This window comes from Hyla sarda, chromosome 4 (assembly GCF_029499605.1).
Source record: "Hyla sarda isolate aHylSar1 chromosome 4, aHylSar1.hap1, whole genome shotgun sequence".
In the NCBI taxonomy this organism is placed as follows: Eukaryota; Metazoa; Chordata; class Amphibia; order Anura; family Hylidae; genus Hyla; species Hyla sarda.
In genome coordinates this window covers 125,536,495-125,552,772 of record NC_079192.1, presented here as the reverse complement: position 1 = coordinate 125,552,772, position 16,278 = coordinate 125,536,495, and the positions used below count along the sequence as shown (strand labels likewise).

The 16,278-nt window shown below is 41.9% G+C and overlaps 1 protein-coding gene and 1 long non-coding RNA gene across 6 annotated transcripts in view; one reads left to right on the top strand and one right to left on the bottom strand.

Moving 5' to 3' along the window:
• LOC130368423 (ADAMTS-like protein 5) overlaps window positions 1-12,842 on the top strand; it is a 91,501-nt gene extending 78,659 nt beyond the window's left edge. For all 5 annotated transcript variants that reach the window (XM_056572061.1, XM_056572059.1, XM_056572057.1 and 2 more), the window contains 2 exons: window positions 10,545-10,616; window positions 10,720-12,842. In XM_056572061.1, the coding sequence (XP_056428036.1) occupies window positions 10,545-10,616; window positions 10,720-11,054 (407 nt within the window). In that variant the 3' untranslated portion in view covers window positions 11,055-12,842. The remainder of the gene's footprint in view (window positions 1-10,544; window positions 10,617-10,719) is intronic.
• LOC130368424 (uncharacterized) lies at window positions 4,860-10,535 on the bottom strand. The gene is made up of 3 exons (XR_008892455.1): window positions 9,979-10,535; window positions 9,461-9,520; window positions 4,860-5,246 (listed from the first exon to the last, which is right to left on the bottom strand). It is a non-coding gene; the product is annotated as an uncharacterized LOC130368424 (long non-coding RNA).
• Window positions 12,843-16,278: the final 3,436 nt, after the last annotated feature.

Here is a 16,278-nt window from a genome sequence, read left to right as displayed (position 1 = left end):
ACCTTACGTGGGCTGTGTTGTCCAAGGGTGTATCTTGCACGGTAGGAGATGGTCTGACTTCAGCGTCCATCAATGTGAGGCAATCATGTGGTTCCCCACCATAAAAGGATTCTGTTGAAGCCCAGAAGTCTTCAAGTACTTCTTCTGCCTTGAGGTCAGTTTTGTTTTCTCCATCCTCTTGCTCATACCCCCCCCCCCCCTTGGGAGAGGAAGAAGTGCAGGTGGGTTAAGGATGAGATAGCGTGTAATTTTTATGTTGTCTGGAAGCAGAAGGCTGTACCGGAGCCTTAGGTGATGGCAGCAGTGAGGTGCCTTGGTTGGGTCTGCTGGAGAATGGCTGAGATGTCATGAGGAGCCAGAACTGTAAGAGGGTGTCCAAGCACTATATCAGAGGTGACATCCAGGAGAGAACTGGCTACATGCACAGCTCTAACTCAAGAGGGGGCTGCTCGGGCCAAAGGGTCAAAACGTTTGAAGTAGTATCCCAAGGGCCTATTTTGGCCTCCTTGAGCTTGGGTGAGGACTCCATTGGCATAATGGGGGATGCCCAGTGCTGGTGCAGAGGAAATGGATGCCTTGAGTGAGTGAAAGGAGCGGACAGAAGCTGCAGTGAGTAAGAAGAGTGTTCGAGGATCCCTGGGAATGCAATCATACAGTGGTTGCATGATGAGGGAGGCATCCTGTATCCATGGGCGACAGTAGCAGACAAGGCCCAAGAAAGTTTGAAGCTGATGTAGAGTGTCCGGTTCGTGAATATCTGAGATGGCCTTACGACCTTAGTCCGTAAGGTGTTTGACTCCTTGGCTTATGCAGTGGCCTAGGAAAACTACTTTAGGAAGACCAAGTTTGAGTTTCAGCTGTAATCGGCCAGGAAAGTCAAGAGTGAAGTGGTGGTGTTGAGTCAGACTTCCTGGTCGGGAGCACAGAGTAACAAGTCATCCATGTATTGTAGGACCTCCACTTCTGGGTGTTGGGCTTGCCAAGGTTGGAGTACAGAGGCCATGGCCTTGCTGAAGGAAGAAGGGCTATTTTGGGCCCCTTGTAGGATCACTGTCCAAGTGTATTGGTCTCTCTCTCATGGGTAAAGGCAAACAGAAACTGGCTGTCTGTTTGCCAGAGGAATTGAGAAGTAGGCATCGGCCAAATCGATTATAGTGAAGATAGCAGTAGTAGTATTACATGGTGATGGCTCCACATTCAAGTAAAGACTTGACTTGCTTAGAGATGGCCATAAGTTGTGGGTACTGTGGCTTGTAAGATCACATGGACTGGCGGTACTTTCATGTGGCCAATGTCATGTGGACCGGTGTTCCACAAATGGGCTGGAACAGTTGAGATGACATGTTGGAGCAACTCATCAGGCGTCATGGTGATAGCAGGATCTGAAGAGATGGCCATGAGAAGGCAGGTTTCCTCTGGGTCCAGTGTTGAGCTAAGGGTGACAGAGCCATCTTCTTGGAATTGTATGTTAGCCTGGACTTTTTGCAAAAGATCAGTACCTAGCAGGTTGAAAGTGCGACTGATTCTAAACTTTGGTAGAGTACTAGAGGGTAGATGAAGCTGCAGCAATTTAACCGGGAGAGGGTGTGTAATAGAGCTGTGCTGAACAGTCCCCTCAAGTCTTGTACAAGGAAGCTGCATATCCGTAAGCCAGGAATGAGGTATGGCCTGATTACATAGAATGCTGCGGGCTGCACCAGTGTTGACCAGGAAGGGAAGTTCCTGCCCTCTTACTGTGCGTGTTACTTGTGGGGTTGGAGCATACACACAGTTTCCCCTCCTGTCACTGGCTTGCCGGCTTCCTATGCTGTTGTGATGGGAGGTGTTTGTTTGTTGGACTCATAGGTGACAACTGGAGCAGTTCCTGTTTATGTGGCCAGTTTTGCCAGACCCATAACAGTGTCTGGCTGGGGGCGGACCTTTAGGACTTTCAATCATGACTGCCAGCACACCCATCTTTTTCTTCTTAATGGAGACTTCCAATCCCTTCGGGTTTGGCCCACGGGAGATTAAGGGATGAGCCTGGGGTGCTGGCTGGAGAATAGATCGTACCATGCCAGGGACAGGGGCGGTACTCATGATAGTGTGGCAGTGGGGGTGTGGAGCACCACAGAAGAAACAAGTCTCTCAGAGGGAGGGATTCTGTTGATCACATACACTACACACCCATCCCTCCTCTTCTTTGCTGGTGCCATTATAGGGCTGTGGCTGCCCGTGCCATCCCTCCTCTTCTTTGCTGGTGCCATTATAGGGCTGTGGCTGCCCGTGCCCCGACTCTATCTTACAGAAATAACATTTACATTCTTCATCATAAATTTGCTGTCCCCCCCCCCCCCCCCTCAAATTCTGCCACACACAGACCGTCTCTAATAAGTCATCATCTTCTAGTTTGCCTTGCTTATGTCGGAGGAGACTCTATCACATCACTAAATTGAGTATTCCTCCCTTAATTATTTCCAACTTAGGAATTTGTCTCACATGTCCGCTACATGTTGGCACATTTCATATATTACCCATTTCTTGTACTGGTTGAAGACTTTTCTCTCAGCTCCCTATGTGTATTTCAACTGTGATTTCACCGTGAGACAGACACCTGGCTATCTCTACTGCTCTTGCCTTCTCCCCATCTGTCCTTGAATCAGACACCGGACTGATTTCAATACAGGAATATGAGAAGCGCCTCACATCATGGAAGTTTCAATATCACACAGGAGTAAGATTTACTGACAAAATTCACAGAACATCAACCTGCTCACAGACTGGGGTTCTTATTCTCGCCCCTCGAAGCTGCTCTCTGTGACCGTGCCTCCCACACCAGATATCAGAGTAACGCTAACAAAGGACACTATCAGAGGTAAGATTACTAATTTTCTTACCCTGATTTACGGCTGCAGTCATGGTGTCCGTTGAAAGGTTATCCCGTCCTCTGGCGTTGCTCGGTCAGAGAAGACATCTCGAGCCCCATGTTGGGCGCCAACAGTTTTGGCTGCGTTCCAAGTGACCGCTCTAGGTCGATGTCCTGCTCCAAATTAGGTAAATACATGCACGGAGAAAACACGCTGACTCTCTCATTGGGTAAAAGCAGTTCTCTGATTTATTGTATAGCGTACACACAAGATATATCCTTCAGTAGAGCATAGCACATTGCATTCTAATTGGTTAGTTACTTCACGTAAGCATTGCATCATAATCTCTCTGTGTCAAAAGGGGATGGTCACACAGTGTGTAATACAGGATGTATCCTCCATTTTAGAAGAATGATCTTCATTTTACATATATTATCCATTACAATCTCTTGTTTGTTATCATGACATGACAAAGCGAGGGACCCCTTGCGAAACGCGTTGTCATTTTTATTCTAAGGAACTAGGAAAACGTTTACAAAACATGTCTTCCGAATCCTTACTCCAGCATCCCGGCATTGGGGCATAAAGACTTTTCCTCCCAGGCGCCCAGATCACCATCTTCTTGACCTGCCAGAATGGTGACACTGCAGTCCATTTCCAGCGCCAGTGATCCTGCTGAACTGACCGACATCACTGATGATCAAGATTGATGCACGGCAGCCACGGGAAACCTTATGAATGTTAAATACACTACTTTAATGCGATTACCAGTGTTGTGCCTTACGCGCAACAGAAGAAGGTGAGTGTGCCTATCTCACCTTGCTTTCTTCTATCCCATCTACTTGTCAGATCTCAGTAACGGCATTTAGATAGCGCCCCATTTGTTCCTTTTTTTCTTCTTTTGCTCATATTTTCCATATACAGTATACCTTGTGATGTGAGTGTATAAAGTACGTACATGTACATTCTCTGGCATCCTATGTTTGACATTTTTTTTACACTAAGTGAGGGAGGTCTCTGATTTTATTTTCCATATGGTGTGAGGAAAATGTGAGGTGAAATCTGATTGGTTGTTAAAAGCAACTATTCTGCTTTTCCTCTACGCTCGATTTTTTTTTCTACATCTCCTCCAGTCAGTACTCTTTACATAATTAAAAGATGTAATGTCTTTGTTACAACATATGTTTGGGGGGGTGGGGTGCAGGGGAAGACCCATGAGGAGCTAGTGGGCTGCTCCTGCAAGTTCTGTAATATCTTCTCTGTCTTCCATTTCTCTCTGCTGCTCCTGAAATGGTTCTTCTTAGTCATTTTAGGCTGTGAAAAATGCAGCTGTGGAATAAATGCAGAGCTGTCTAAGAGAAGCTTCTGCTGATAGACACTGACTACAGAGGAGACTGTTTGTAGTTACTAGTTAAAGGGGTATTCCTGTGCTTTAAAATGTATCCCCTATCCCCACAATATATAGAATGGACCCTGTGCATGTAGTGACATATCAGCACATGCTCCATGCACTGTCTATGAGAGCACCGACGATACCCCAGTAGAGTGTGTTATGACATGTCGCTCCATGTGCATGGAGCGACATGTCATCACACACTCTACTGGGGTATCGTCGGTGCTCTCATAGACAGTGCATGGAGCTTGTGCTGATATGCCACTCCATGCACAGGGAGAGAAGGAGCACCATTCTGAAGATCACTGGAGTCTCAGTGGTAAGATTCCCACAGACCTCCACCCACCCCCACACGCAATATGTGGATACGTTATTATATACTTGCGTACCCCTTTTGACCATATAATTTTGTACATGAGCGGAAAGTACACCCAGTAATGAAACAGGGCTAGGAAGGAAAGAAAAGTAATGTAAAGTGGTATTCCAGCATTAGAAATGTTTTTTATTTTATATATGTTAACGGGCTTTGTGTAAAAAAATTAAAAATAAATAAAAAGTGATACTTGCTAACCCTGGTCCACCACAGCTACCATTGCAGAGACTTTTGGTGCCTCCCTGCATCCTTTTTCTGAGATGATCTGTCAGAACAGTACCTGTCCACTTGGGCAATTAATGACAGCTGCAGATAGTGATTGGCTGAGTGGGCAGGTCCTCTTTCGACATGTCATCTCTGAAGAAGGGAGAAGAGATGTGCAGTGGAGGACTGAAAGTCACTAGAGTAGGGGCTCTAGGGGACTGGGGTATGTAAGTATCCCATACAGCAGCTGGAAAGTACTGAAAGGCTTGAGATTTGTAGATAGAAGTAATTTACAAATCTGTGCCTCTTTTTGTCTCTAGTTCATTTGAAAAAAAAATTTCCTCTGGAATACCCCATTAACTTCTGCAGCTGTATGTTACTCCAAGAACGAAGGAATATACCTCATCTTTGCTTCTTAGGGTTGTCGTACCTAGCCCGAAAAAATAAGAGTATCATTATTGCTTTCAATCATTTTACAGATTTATATTTTTCTTACTACATCAACATGCAGATCGGCTTTTTACAAAGCAGAGAAATCTTTTATCCTTCTTAATTTACAACACGTTTTATAATCTTTTGCGAATATGTGTAAAGTTCTGCCCTGTTCTCCTTATGTGAACTCAGTCCTCAGATTGCCTTTCCACTATGGGATGGGCTCCATAACATGGCATCTGATACCTGTTCATATCACTGGGTGTGTATATGCCTTGAAGACTCTTTTTGCAGACCTACCTAGCTGAGATGAATCTGCTTTCCCTTGCCACCCAAGGGTATTATTTTCTGTATCTGTAAGTGTCCTAGGCTCTCTGCTTGAAATAAATTTGGCATTCTCCTGAGGTCCTGCTGTCCTTGCCTGCTGCTTCATGTTGGTCTCATAATAGGGTCAAAACGTTTTGACAGTCTTGTCTGTGTTTTTTTCATGAGAGGTAGATGTGATGTCCGGTAGTTTGGGGGCTTACGAAAGACAATGGCCATGAATGGCTCACTGTAAAAGCTTATAATTGTTTCTTATGGTTTATTAGATCATAATAAGATCACCTTTCATATTGTACCTTAGAATTCAGTTTCTTCTTCTTTAACCCCTTAAGGACTCTTATTTTTACGTTTTAGTTTTTTCCTCCTCGCCTTCTAAAAATCATAACTCTTTTATATTTTCATCCACAGACTAGTATGAGGGCTTGTTTTTTTTGCGACCAGTTGTCCTTTGTAATGACATCACTCATTTTACCATAAAATGTATGCCGCAACCAAAAAAAGTACTATTTGTGTGGGGAAATTGATAAGAAAACCGCAATTTTGCTAAATTTGGTTTAGTTTTCACACTGTACACTGTACACTTTACGGTAAAATAGACCGGTTTTCTTTATTCTGTGGGTCAATACGGTTAAAATACTACCCATGATTACATACTTTTCTATCATTGTACTGCTTAAAAAAAAATCGCAACCTTTTTAACCAAATGAGTGCGTTTAAAATCCCTCTTTTTTGCTTACCTATAACTTTTTCATTTTTTGGTATAAGCAGCGGTATGAGGGCTCATTTTTTGTGCCGTGATCTGTACTTTTTTTTTTTATACATTTCCATACATAAAACTTTTAATACATTTATCAATTTTTTATTTTATTTTTATAAAATGTTGTAAAAAAGCAGCAATTTTGTTTTTCTTTTTTACGTTCAGGCCGTTCACCGTACGGGATAATTAACATTATATTGTAATATTGCCGTATTTGCATGTGGCAATACCAAATATGTTTATTTAAAAAATTTTTACACTTTTTGGGGGTACAATGGAAAAAATTTACAATTTACATTTTTATTGGGGGAGGGGATTTTTCACATTTTTTTTACGTTTATTTTTTACTTTTTTTTACTTTTAGTTTTACACTTTAATAGTCCCCATAGGGGACTATTTATAGCAATCATTTGATTGCTAATACTGTTCAGTGCTATGCATAGGGCATAGCACTGATCAGTATTATCTCAGACCAGAGCATAAGATGCCGGGAGACGGACGGAAGCAGGTGAGGGGAGTTCTATCCGCCATTACAGATGATCGGATCCCACGCGGCAGCGCTGCAGGAGATCCAATCATGCATTTTTCGGACCACACTCCCACAGATGCCATTATCTGTATTGATCACGGCATCGGAGGGGTTAATGGCAGACATCCGTGCGATCGTGGATGTCTGCCATTACCGGTGGGTCCCTAGCTGCTATCAGCAGCCGGGAACTGCTGCGCATGACCCAAGCATCGCTCCGATGCTTGCGGTCATGTACAGGACATAAATGTACGTCCTGGTGCGTTAAGTACCACCGCACCAGGACATACATTTACATCCTGTGTTGTTAAGGGGTTACATTTACCTTCAAGCATACCGTAGGTCTTCTTTTTAAATGGTTAGGTGGATAGAAGAAATTAAGTGACATTTCGTTAGGATATGCAAACAGAAGAGTTTAAAAAAAAAAAAAAAAAACAAGATCCGATTTTTTGAAAATGTACTGTTTGGCCCACAGGCCGTCCCTAGGAGGCAGCACTGCCATCTTTATTATACATACTTTTATAAGTTGTTGTGGCTTGTATGCAATAACTGAAGTTTCGTAGTGATTTATATAACTAATGTAATCATCTTTGATTTGAAACATACGACCCTATGAGAAGATAAGCTAAGACATTGGTCATCAGTATTGGTAAATGTATCTGATTATTCAGTATTGACATGTTATAAAGACTTTTCACATCTACCAACACCACTCTGTGCCCTGTTTACATGGTTCTTGCTTCCCTGATCAAGCAGTCGGAATGTGACACTGAGCCGCAACGCTTGCCTTAGTCTAACTAATTTCCATCACAAATATGTTGGGTTTTCAACCTCTAAATCTTTAAGGCTGTTAAGCTAATTATGAAGGACAATGAACTTCCCAGAATCAAGTGAAAATTGGCAAAAACCACTGATGGCAGTGGCCCGTGTATGTGGCATTGACCGAGAGTTATGGCTTCATGCCAATGTATGTAGCGTATGTGAATGTCTGCTTATCCTAACAATGTAGGTTCATTGTTTTGTTCATGTTTTGTCTAATATGACAATTAAAAGTTTTAAAAAAAGAACAAAAACAAATCCCTTGTTATAATGGTTTATGAAAAACACTTATGATGAGCAGAATGTATATTGTAAAATATATAATTTTAGCCACAGGGGTGAAACTAATGCTTAAAACTGCTAGTAGCTAATGCAAAAATTACTAAATTGTATAACCATGGGTTATATATGGAATAGCCCACTCTATAGATGCAGGGTGTTGGCCACTAACTGCAGCTGAAAATCTAACAACAAAAGTTTTTTGTTTTTTTTTAAGTATTTAAAAAAAATGCCCCTTAATAAAAATGTAAAACAATACCTAAAATCTAAACTATAAAAACATGTAACTTATCTCGTATCACCAACAGAATATCTGAACAACATTTATCCCGCAAGGTGAACTCCATAAATAAGATAAATAATACCCAATGCCAGAATTGGCTTGTCTGGTCATGTAGCATTCCAAAAACATGGATTAAAAAGGGACCATCTTCAAAATGGCATCCATGAAAAGTAAAGCTCACTGAAAAAATAAGCCCTAAAACAGCTCTGTAGGTTGAAAAATTAAGCCATGGGTGTCAGAATGTGGTGATGCAAGATATTTTTTTATTTTGTTTTAAAAACAACATAAAAATGTTAATTGGTAAAACACAACAAAACTATATACATTTTGGTTTTGTTTTAATTGTACTGATCTACATAAGTCAAATAGGAAAATAAAGTATTACTTAGTCCCCATGCATATCAATGGTCTGTCTGTGTAATGCAGGACAGGATTGATCCTCCAGAGAAAGAGATACTCTTTGTAACCACTCTTTACTCTGGTGAGGAGACCCCATTTATCAACTCTCTAGCTGACTGGCTGAACACCTACATATAAAAGTGAAGAGGGCCATTCCTATAACCCTAGTATAGGAAATCATTATTGGCACTGACAACGGGATAGATTTGAGTTTTCAATTTGTCCTATAGGAGAGATTCTTAAGCACAGAGGACGGACACTTAAAGGGGTTATCCAGGAAAAAACTTTTTTTTTATATATTAACTGGCTCCAGAAAGTTAAACAGATTTGTAAGTTACTTCTATTAAAAATTCTTAATCCTTTCAGTACTTATGAGCTGCTGAATTTGAATTGTTTTTTTCTGTCTTAGTGCTCTCTGATGATAACTGTCTCAGGAACTGTCCAGAATAGAAGCAAATCCCCATAGCAAACCTCTTCTACTCTGTGCAGTTCCCGAGACAAGCAGAGATGTCAGCAGAGAGCACTGTTGCCAGACAGAAAAGAACAACTCAACTTAAGCAGCTGATAATTATTGGAATGATTAAGATTTTTTAATAGAAGTAATTTACAAATCTGTTTAACTTTCTGGACCCAGTTGATATAAAAAAAAAATTTCTGGAATACCCCTTTAAAACTCTTTCACTCTTTATAAATGTTGCTCTGTATAGTCAGTACATAGTCGGCACTTCACTAGAGGGATGCAGATATATAAATATACTTCTGTTTCTTTTTTAGTTTGGAGTCCATTTCCCTCATACTTTCTGCTTGGCTGCCTGTAAATGTTACCTTTGATCTGTTAGCAGGATATCATTTCAGGAGTGGCAAAGCGAAGATGCAGAAAATTATCTGGAAAAAAAATGTCAGGATGTCAGCTATTTGGCAAAAACACATTGGCACTATGCCAGGTACTCATTTCCCAAGCCCAGTTGTTTGGTGAACTCCCTACAGTATGCAAAGGAATGGGGTGTGTGAGTGTTCAGGACCTTGTTGTTTTTTTTAGATGATAGTGTAACAGATTGATAAATACTAGACATGGAAATAGTTAAGGGATATCAGTGTCACATTTTCTGGCTGCTGCAATATGGATTCAACTGTTGGGTTCTGTCTGCCTACAAATCCCCTGGGTACTGTACAAGAGACGTGAACCTTGTATAACAGGTGATCCCTCTAGAGGAAGTTTAGAAGGAACCTGTCATTTCCACATAGACCTTTACTGGAGTGTTTAAAGGAGTACTCCGATGCTAGTTTTTTTTTATGGTAAACTAACCCTAAAGTAAAGTTATATAACACTGTAAATTACTTACCTTATCCATATCGCTCTTTTCCTGGTCTTCTCCCGCATTTCTCCTCCTAATGGAAGCTGGCTCCTTTTTCTTCAATCTATGACGCTCGACCGCTGTTTCTTCTGCAACGCCGCCATCTTAGCCCGGTGACTCATCGCTCCCATGAGTCACTGCGGGCTGTGCCAGCCTCCCAGCCCAGAGTCGGCTACTCCCCCAAAGTTAATTTATTCTGCGCATGCGCAGTACTACGCAAATAGCGTAGGGCTAACGCTAGGCTCCTATCGCTGCCTACGTTAGCCCTTTGCTATATGCTATTGAGAAAGGTTGTGCTGGGAGCTCAGTGTAAAGGAGAGCTCCTGTCTGATATTATCTTTGGGAAGGCTGCTGCACCACTGTGTCACCAGGCCACAGATTGGAGATCTTCTTAGGGTATACTTTGGCTCTCTATTTTGTATAACTGTATCCTGACATGTAGCTTTAAAGTCTAAGATCAACATTATGGATGAGAAAAATTGAAAGACTGTGTGATGTTCATGTTGCCTTTTGGCTTCTTCTAAGAAATCACCAGATGAGTTTTCTAATTGCAGGTAAATGTGGAAAGTGCAGGAAAGTCAAGGGACTTCAAAACAAAATCAGGCAATACTGTCAGAAAGACTTTGGTAAGTCAGTGTGACTTTCTTTATTCCTCTGCCAGCAGAAGAGCCAATTCTGTCTGGCTGCAGTCTTAATAAACTTAAATGTTTTCAATTTGGATTTTTGCAGTTTTTCGAGGGAGAATTGGCAGCAAAAAGATTGTGGGTAAGGAAACGCGATATGATGTCCAGGTGGTAATTACCTACAAGAACAATTTCCCCATCCTAAGGCGGGAATACATGTGGGTGCCAAATACCTGCGATTGCCCCAGCTTACTAGAGAAAAGGGAATATATTCTGATGGCCAGGAGGCATGTTAACTATGAAAAGACTCTCAACAGGATATTGCTCGAAACAGACAGTTTTGTGCGTCTGTACAAACCAAAGGAAGACAAGATGCTTCGAGATCTCGACCAAGAGTGTGTCAAGTACGGATACCAAACACACCCGAAAGTGAACCAATAACCCTACTGCAGAGAATTCACCATTTACAGACAGTGGGGGAGATTTATCAAAACCTGTGCAAAGGAAAAGGTGCCCAGTTGCCCATAGCAACCAATCAGCTCCCTTCTTTTATTTTGCACAGGCCTTGTTAAAAATGAAAGAAGCGATCTGATTGGTTGCTATGGGCAACTGGGCAGCTTTTCCTTTGCACAGGTTTTGATAAATCTCCCCCAGTGTGTACTGTCTGTGTATAGACTATTTAAAGTATTGTTGGACAGATCTGGATTATGTAATATTCTATACCTGGGTCAAGAAGGTATAACAATAGTATTATAATGGAACATGTTGCCAGTTTGCCTAAAAGTAAAATTCTAAAAGGAGTAGTCAGGGGAACTTAACTTAGCAGACACTTATCCTCTATTTACAGGTCCCAGCAGTCCTACCCCAGGAATAGGATTTCCTGTATGGGGCCCAGTCTATTTACCAGTCCTCGGCGTGCTCTGGCCCTTCCAGATGAGCGCATTTGACGGCCTGTTCAGCCAATCACCAGCTGGGGGGGCACATCGCTCCGACTGGTGGTTGGCTGAGCAGGCGTCACTTGCGCATGTCCAGTAGAGTGGGGGCCAGAGCTGCCTCGTACCAAATATTGCTGAGGGTCCCAGTGGTCAGACCCCTGCAATCAGACACTTATCAGACAGTTATTCCCTTATCCACAGAATAGGAGATAAGTTCAGCTCTCCAGACTACCCCTTTAAAGAGGGGCATAGCTCAGAAAGGAATATTGAAATGCTAATACATTCATAAGTACACAAGAAGTTATTCTATATATACAGTATATGTATTTGATATACTACAGCACACACTATGCAGATTAACACAATGGTGCGTGGACAAATGCACATGTTTTCCATTTTACACAGAACCAAATTCAAACATTTGTAATCTGCTATTCTGGTCAAGGTGTTAATAGATGGTGTATTCACCATGAAACTTGCCAAATGTATCACATTTATTTTTTACATTATGTTTTATAAGCCAGATTCCAGTTCTAGACGTTCTATTTTTTTTTACCAGATTGTATTAAAATGTATATTCAGCCATATATTTATAGAGGAAAACACAGAGATGCATATGCAGTATGCATAATTTATTTTCACATGCTTTGAATCACCACTTATTAAAGCAGCAATGGCGTGCACCAGTGTGCAAGAATATCTATTTATAAAAGGTGATATGTGTAAAAGAAGGGTACGTGTGGAAGTATGAGTGAAGCTGTATGGATGAAAAATGTTTACAATGCATTTATGAAAAAAAAAAAGATGAACAAACATGAACGCTAGACTTGCTGCTTCTTTATAAATGCTAAATTCTCAAAATTCTTAAATGAGTTGTATTAGACTTTATTTATGAGGACATGTAGATCTATTGTGTGCTCCCTGATGGAAATGCCCTCTTTTACCTATAGCCAAGAGCCATATCCAGCACTCCTTTCTACTACTGGTGTCCACTGAAGGTAAATGACATCTATTTCAATGGGCTACCTTTTGCACTTTGTTTCCCTTCCATCGTGTGCATTCCAGGTGCTGGCTGGAGGATCTGCAATCTTAATAGGGAGCTGTTACAAGCAGATAACCTTGACAATTTTTGGGTAGTACTACTACTCCCATCATGGAGCACGCTCTGTTCCATGTTGCGAGCTGTAGTACCTGCAGTTAAGGAAAGATCACAGCAAATGTCTCTCCTGACACCCACTGTGATCCTCCTGTATAATGTATAGATGCGGCCGGTCGCTCTTCTATGGTCCCCTGCACTGACGTATATATACACCTATTCATATTTCCCACAGAGAGCTGTGATTGGCTGGACCATCTGGCCAATCACAGCTCTCTGCGGGAAATATGAATAGGTGTATATAAACGGCAGTGCAGGGGACCATAGAAGAGTGTCTGGCCGTATCTATACATTATACAGGAGGATTGCAACGGTTAGTACAGGTACTACTACTCCCATCATGGAACAGTGTGTGTTCCATGCTGGGAGTAGTAGTACCACCTAAAAAATAAAGAATAAAAAGTGAAAAACACACACAATACATTTTTATTATTGTCTGCTATATTTTTAGTGCCGTGCCCTGCCCGCCCACATAAATTGATCCCTGTTTAAAAATTAATAAAAATTTTGTTATAAAAAAAATACATTTCGTTAAGTACAATTTTTTCCATCACTACTGTATCTATGGTAAATTCAGCTGATTGGACAAGATTTGGAAAGATACAACCCTGTCTATATAAGTTCTTTTCCTCCATTTACCCCTTATGAAAATGAGAAATTGGGGTCTACACCAGCATGTTAGTGTAAACTAACATGCTGGTGTTGCCCCATACTTTTCATTTTCACAAGAGGAAAAAGGAAAGCAAGACCCCCAAAATTTGTAACGCAATTTCTCCTGAGTATGGAAATACCCCATATGTGGACGTAAAGTGCTCTGCGGGCGCACAACATTGCCCAGGAGTGAGAGCACACCATGTACATTTGAGGCCTAAATTGTTGATTTGCACAGGGGTGGCTGATTTTACAGTGGTTCTGACATTAAAGCAAAAAAAAAAAAAACACTCACACGTTACCCCATTTTGGAAACTACACCCCTCACAGAACATATCAAGGGGTATAGAGAGCCTTAACACTCCACAGTTGTTTGACAAATTTTCATTAAAGTTGGACTTGAAAATGAAAAATTAGATTTTTTTCACTAAAATGCTGGTGCTACCTCAAAGTTTTCATTTTCACAAGGGGTAATAGTAAAAAAAAAGCCCCCCCCCCAAATTTGTAACCCCATTTCTTCTGAGTAAGGAAATACCCCAAATGTGTATGTAAAGTGCTGTGCGGGCGCACTACAGGGCTCAGAAGAGAATGAGTGCCATTGGGCTTTTGGAGAGAGAATTTGGCTGGAATTGAAGGCCATGTTCATTTACAAAGCCCCCATAGTGCCAGAACAATGGACCCCTCCCACATGTGATCCCATTTTGGAAACTACACACCTCACGGAATGTAATAAGGGGTGCAGTGAGCATTTACACACCACAGGTGTTTGACAGATTTTTGGAACAGTGGTCTGTGAATGAAAAATTTTATTTTTCATTTGCACAGCCCACTGTTCCAACGATCTGTCAAACGCCAGTGGGGTGTAAATGCTCACTGCACCCCTATTACATTCTGTGAGGTGGGCTTTTTCTTCTTTTACTTTCTTTTTCTTTAATTCAAAAAATGGGTCTACAAGAACATGTTAGTGTAAAGATTTCGAATTTTCTCCTTCATGTTGCTGCCATTCCTGTGAAACACCTAATGGGTTAACAAACTTTCTGAATGTCATTTTGAATACTTTGAGGGGTGTAGTTTATTTAATGGGGTATTTCTCACAGAAAGGTCTCTCAAATCCATTTCAAACTGAACTGGTCGTTGAAAAATTCAGATTTTGAAATTTTTGTGAAAAATTTGAAAATTGCTGCTAAACTTTGAAGCCCTTTAATGTCTTTAAAAAGTAAAAACATGTCAACTTTATGATGCAAACATACAGTAGACATATTGTATATGTGAATCAATATATAATTTATTTGGTATGTCTATTTTCCTTACAACCAGAGAGTTTCAAAGTAAAAAAAAAAGCAAAATATTCAATTTTTTCATGACATTTTAGAATTTTTCACCAAGAATAAATGCAAGTATCGCCAAAAAATGTACCACTAACATAAAGTAGAATATTTCACAAAAAACAATCTTGGAATCAAATTCACAAGTTAAGGCATCCCAGAGTTATTAATGCTTAAAGTGACAGAGGTCTGATTTGCAAAAAATGGCTGCGTCCTTAAAGGGGTATTCCAGGCCAAAACTTTTTTTTTATATATCAACTGGCTCCGGAAAGTTAAATAGATTTGTAAATTACTTCGATTAAAACATCTTAATCCTTCCAATAGTTATTAGCTTCTGAAGTTGAGTTGTTGTTTTCTGTCTAACTGACTCACGTCCCGGGAGCTGTCCAGCTCCTATGGGGATATTCTCCCATCATGCACATCTCCTGGGACGTGACATCATCATTGAGCAGTTAGACAGAAAACTTCAGAAGCTAATAACTATTGGAAGGATTAAGATTTTTTAATAGAAGTAATTTACAAATCTGTTTAACTTTCCGGAGCCAGTTGATATATATAAAAAAAGGTTTTGCCTGGAATGCCCCTTTAACCCCTTCCCGACCTATGACATACCTGTACGTCATGGGTGGCAAGGTGTTCCCGACCCATGACATACAGGTACGTCGTGGACATTACTGCCGCTACTCGCGGCATCCCGCAGCGCCCGGAAAGATGGTGGCTATCACTGATAGCCAGCCATCTTACCGTGCGACCACGGGGGGTTTCGTCCCCCACCCCCCCCCCCAGCGATCGCTGCTATCAGCTGGTCAAATCTGACTAGCTGATAGCAGCGTTTCGCTATCAGAATACTTAGCAGCGCGGTGTGTGAGTCCCGTTCACGGGGATCGGGACACACACCGCTCTGCTAAGTGTCCCTGACCCGTCCCCCGGTGTCACTTACCCGTCCGAGCGGTGTCCCGAGCGGTCCCGGCGTCCTCCGTGCGGTCCCGACGTCCTCCAGGCGGTCCCGGCTGCGCTGCGTCCCGGAGGTGAGTTTCCGGCAGCAGTGCAGCATCTTCATTGGCAGCAGTGAGATCGCCGTAAAGCGATCTCACTGCTGCCTCTGAGAGTTTCAAAACTGCAACTCCCAGCATGCCCAGACAGCCTTTGGCTTTCTGGGCATGCTGGGAGTTGTAGTTTTGCAACATCTGGAGGTCCACAGTTTGGAGACCACTGTATAATGGTCTCCAATCTGTGCTCTTCCAGATGTTGCAAAACTACAAATCTCAGCATGCTCAGTCTGTCCAGGCATGCTGGGAGTTGTAGTTCTCTAACATCTGGAAGAGCACAGATTGGAGACCATTATACAGTGGTCTCCAAACTGTGGACCTCCAGATGTTGCAAAACTACAACTCCCAGCATGCCCAGACTGCCCAAGCATGCTGGAAGTTGTAGTTCGGCAACATCTGATCCTTCAGATATTGCCGAACTACAACTTCCAGCATGCCTTGGCAGTCTGGGCATGCTGGGAGTTGTAGTTTTGCAACATCTGGAGGCACACTAGTTGGGAAACATTGTCCGTTTCCTACCTCAGTGCCTCCAGCTGTTGCAATTGTTGC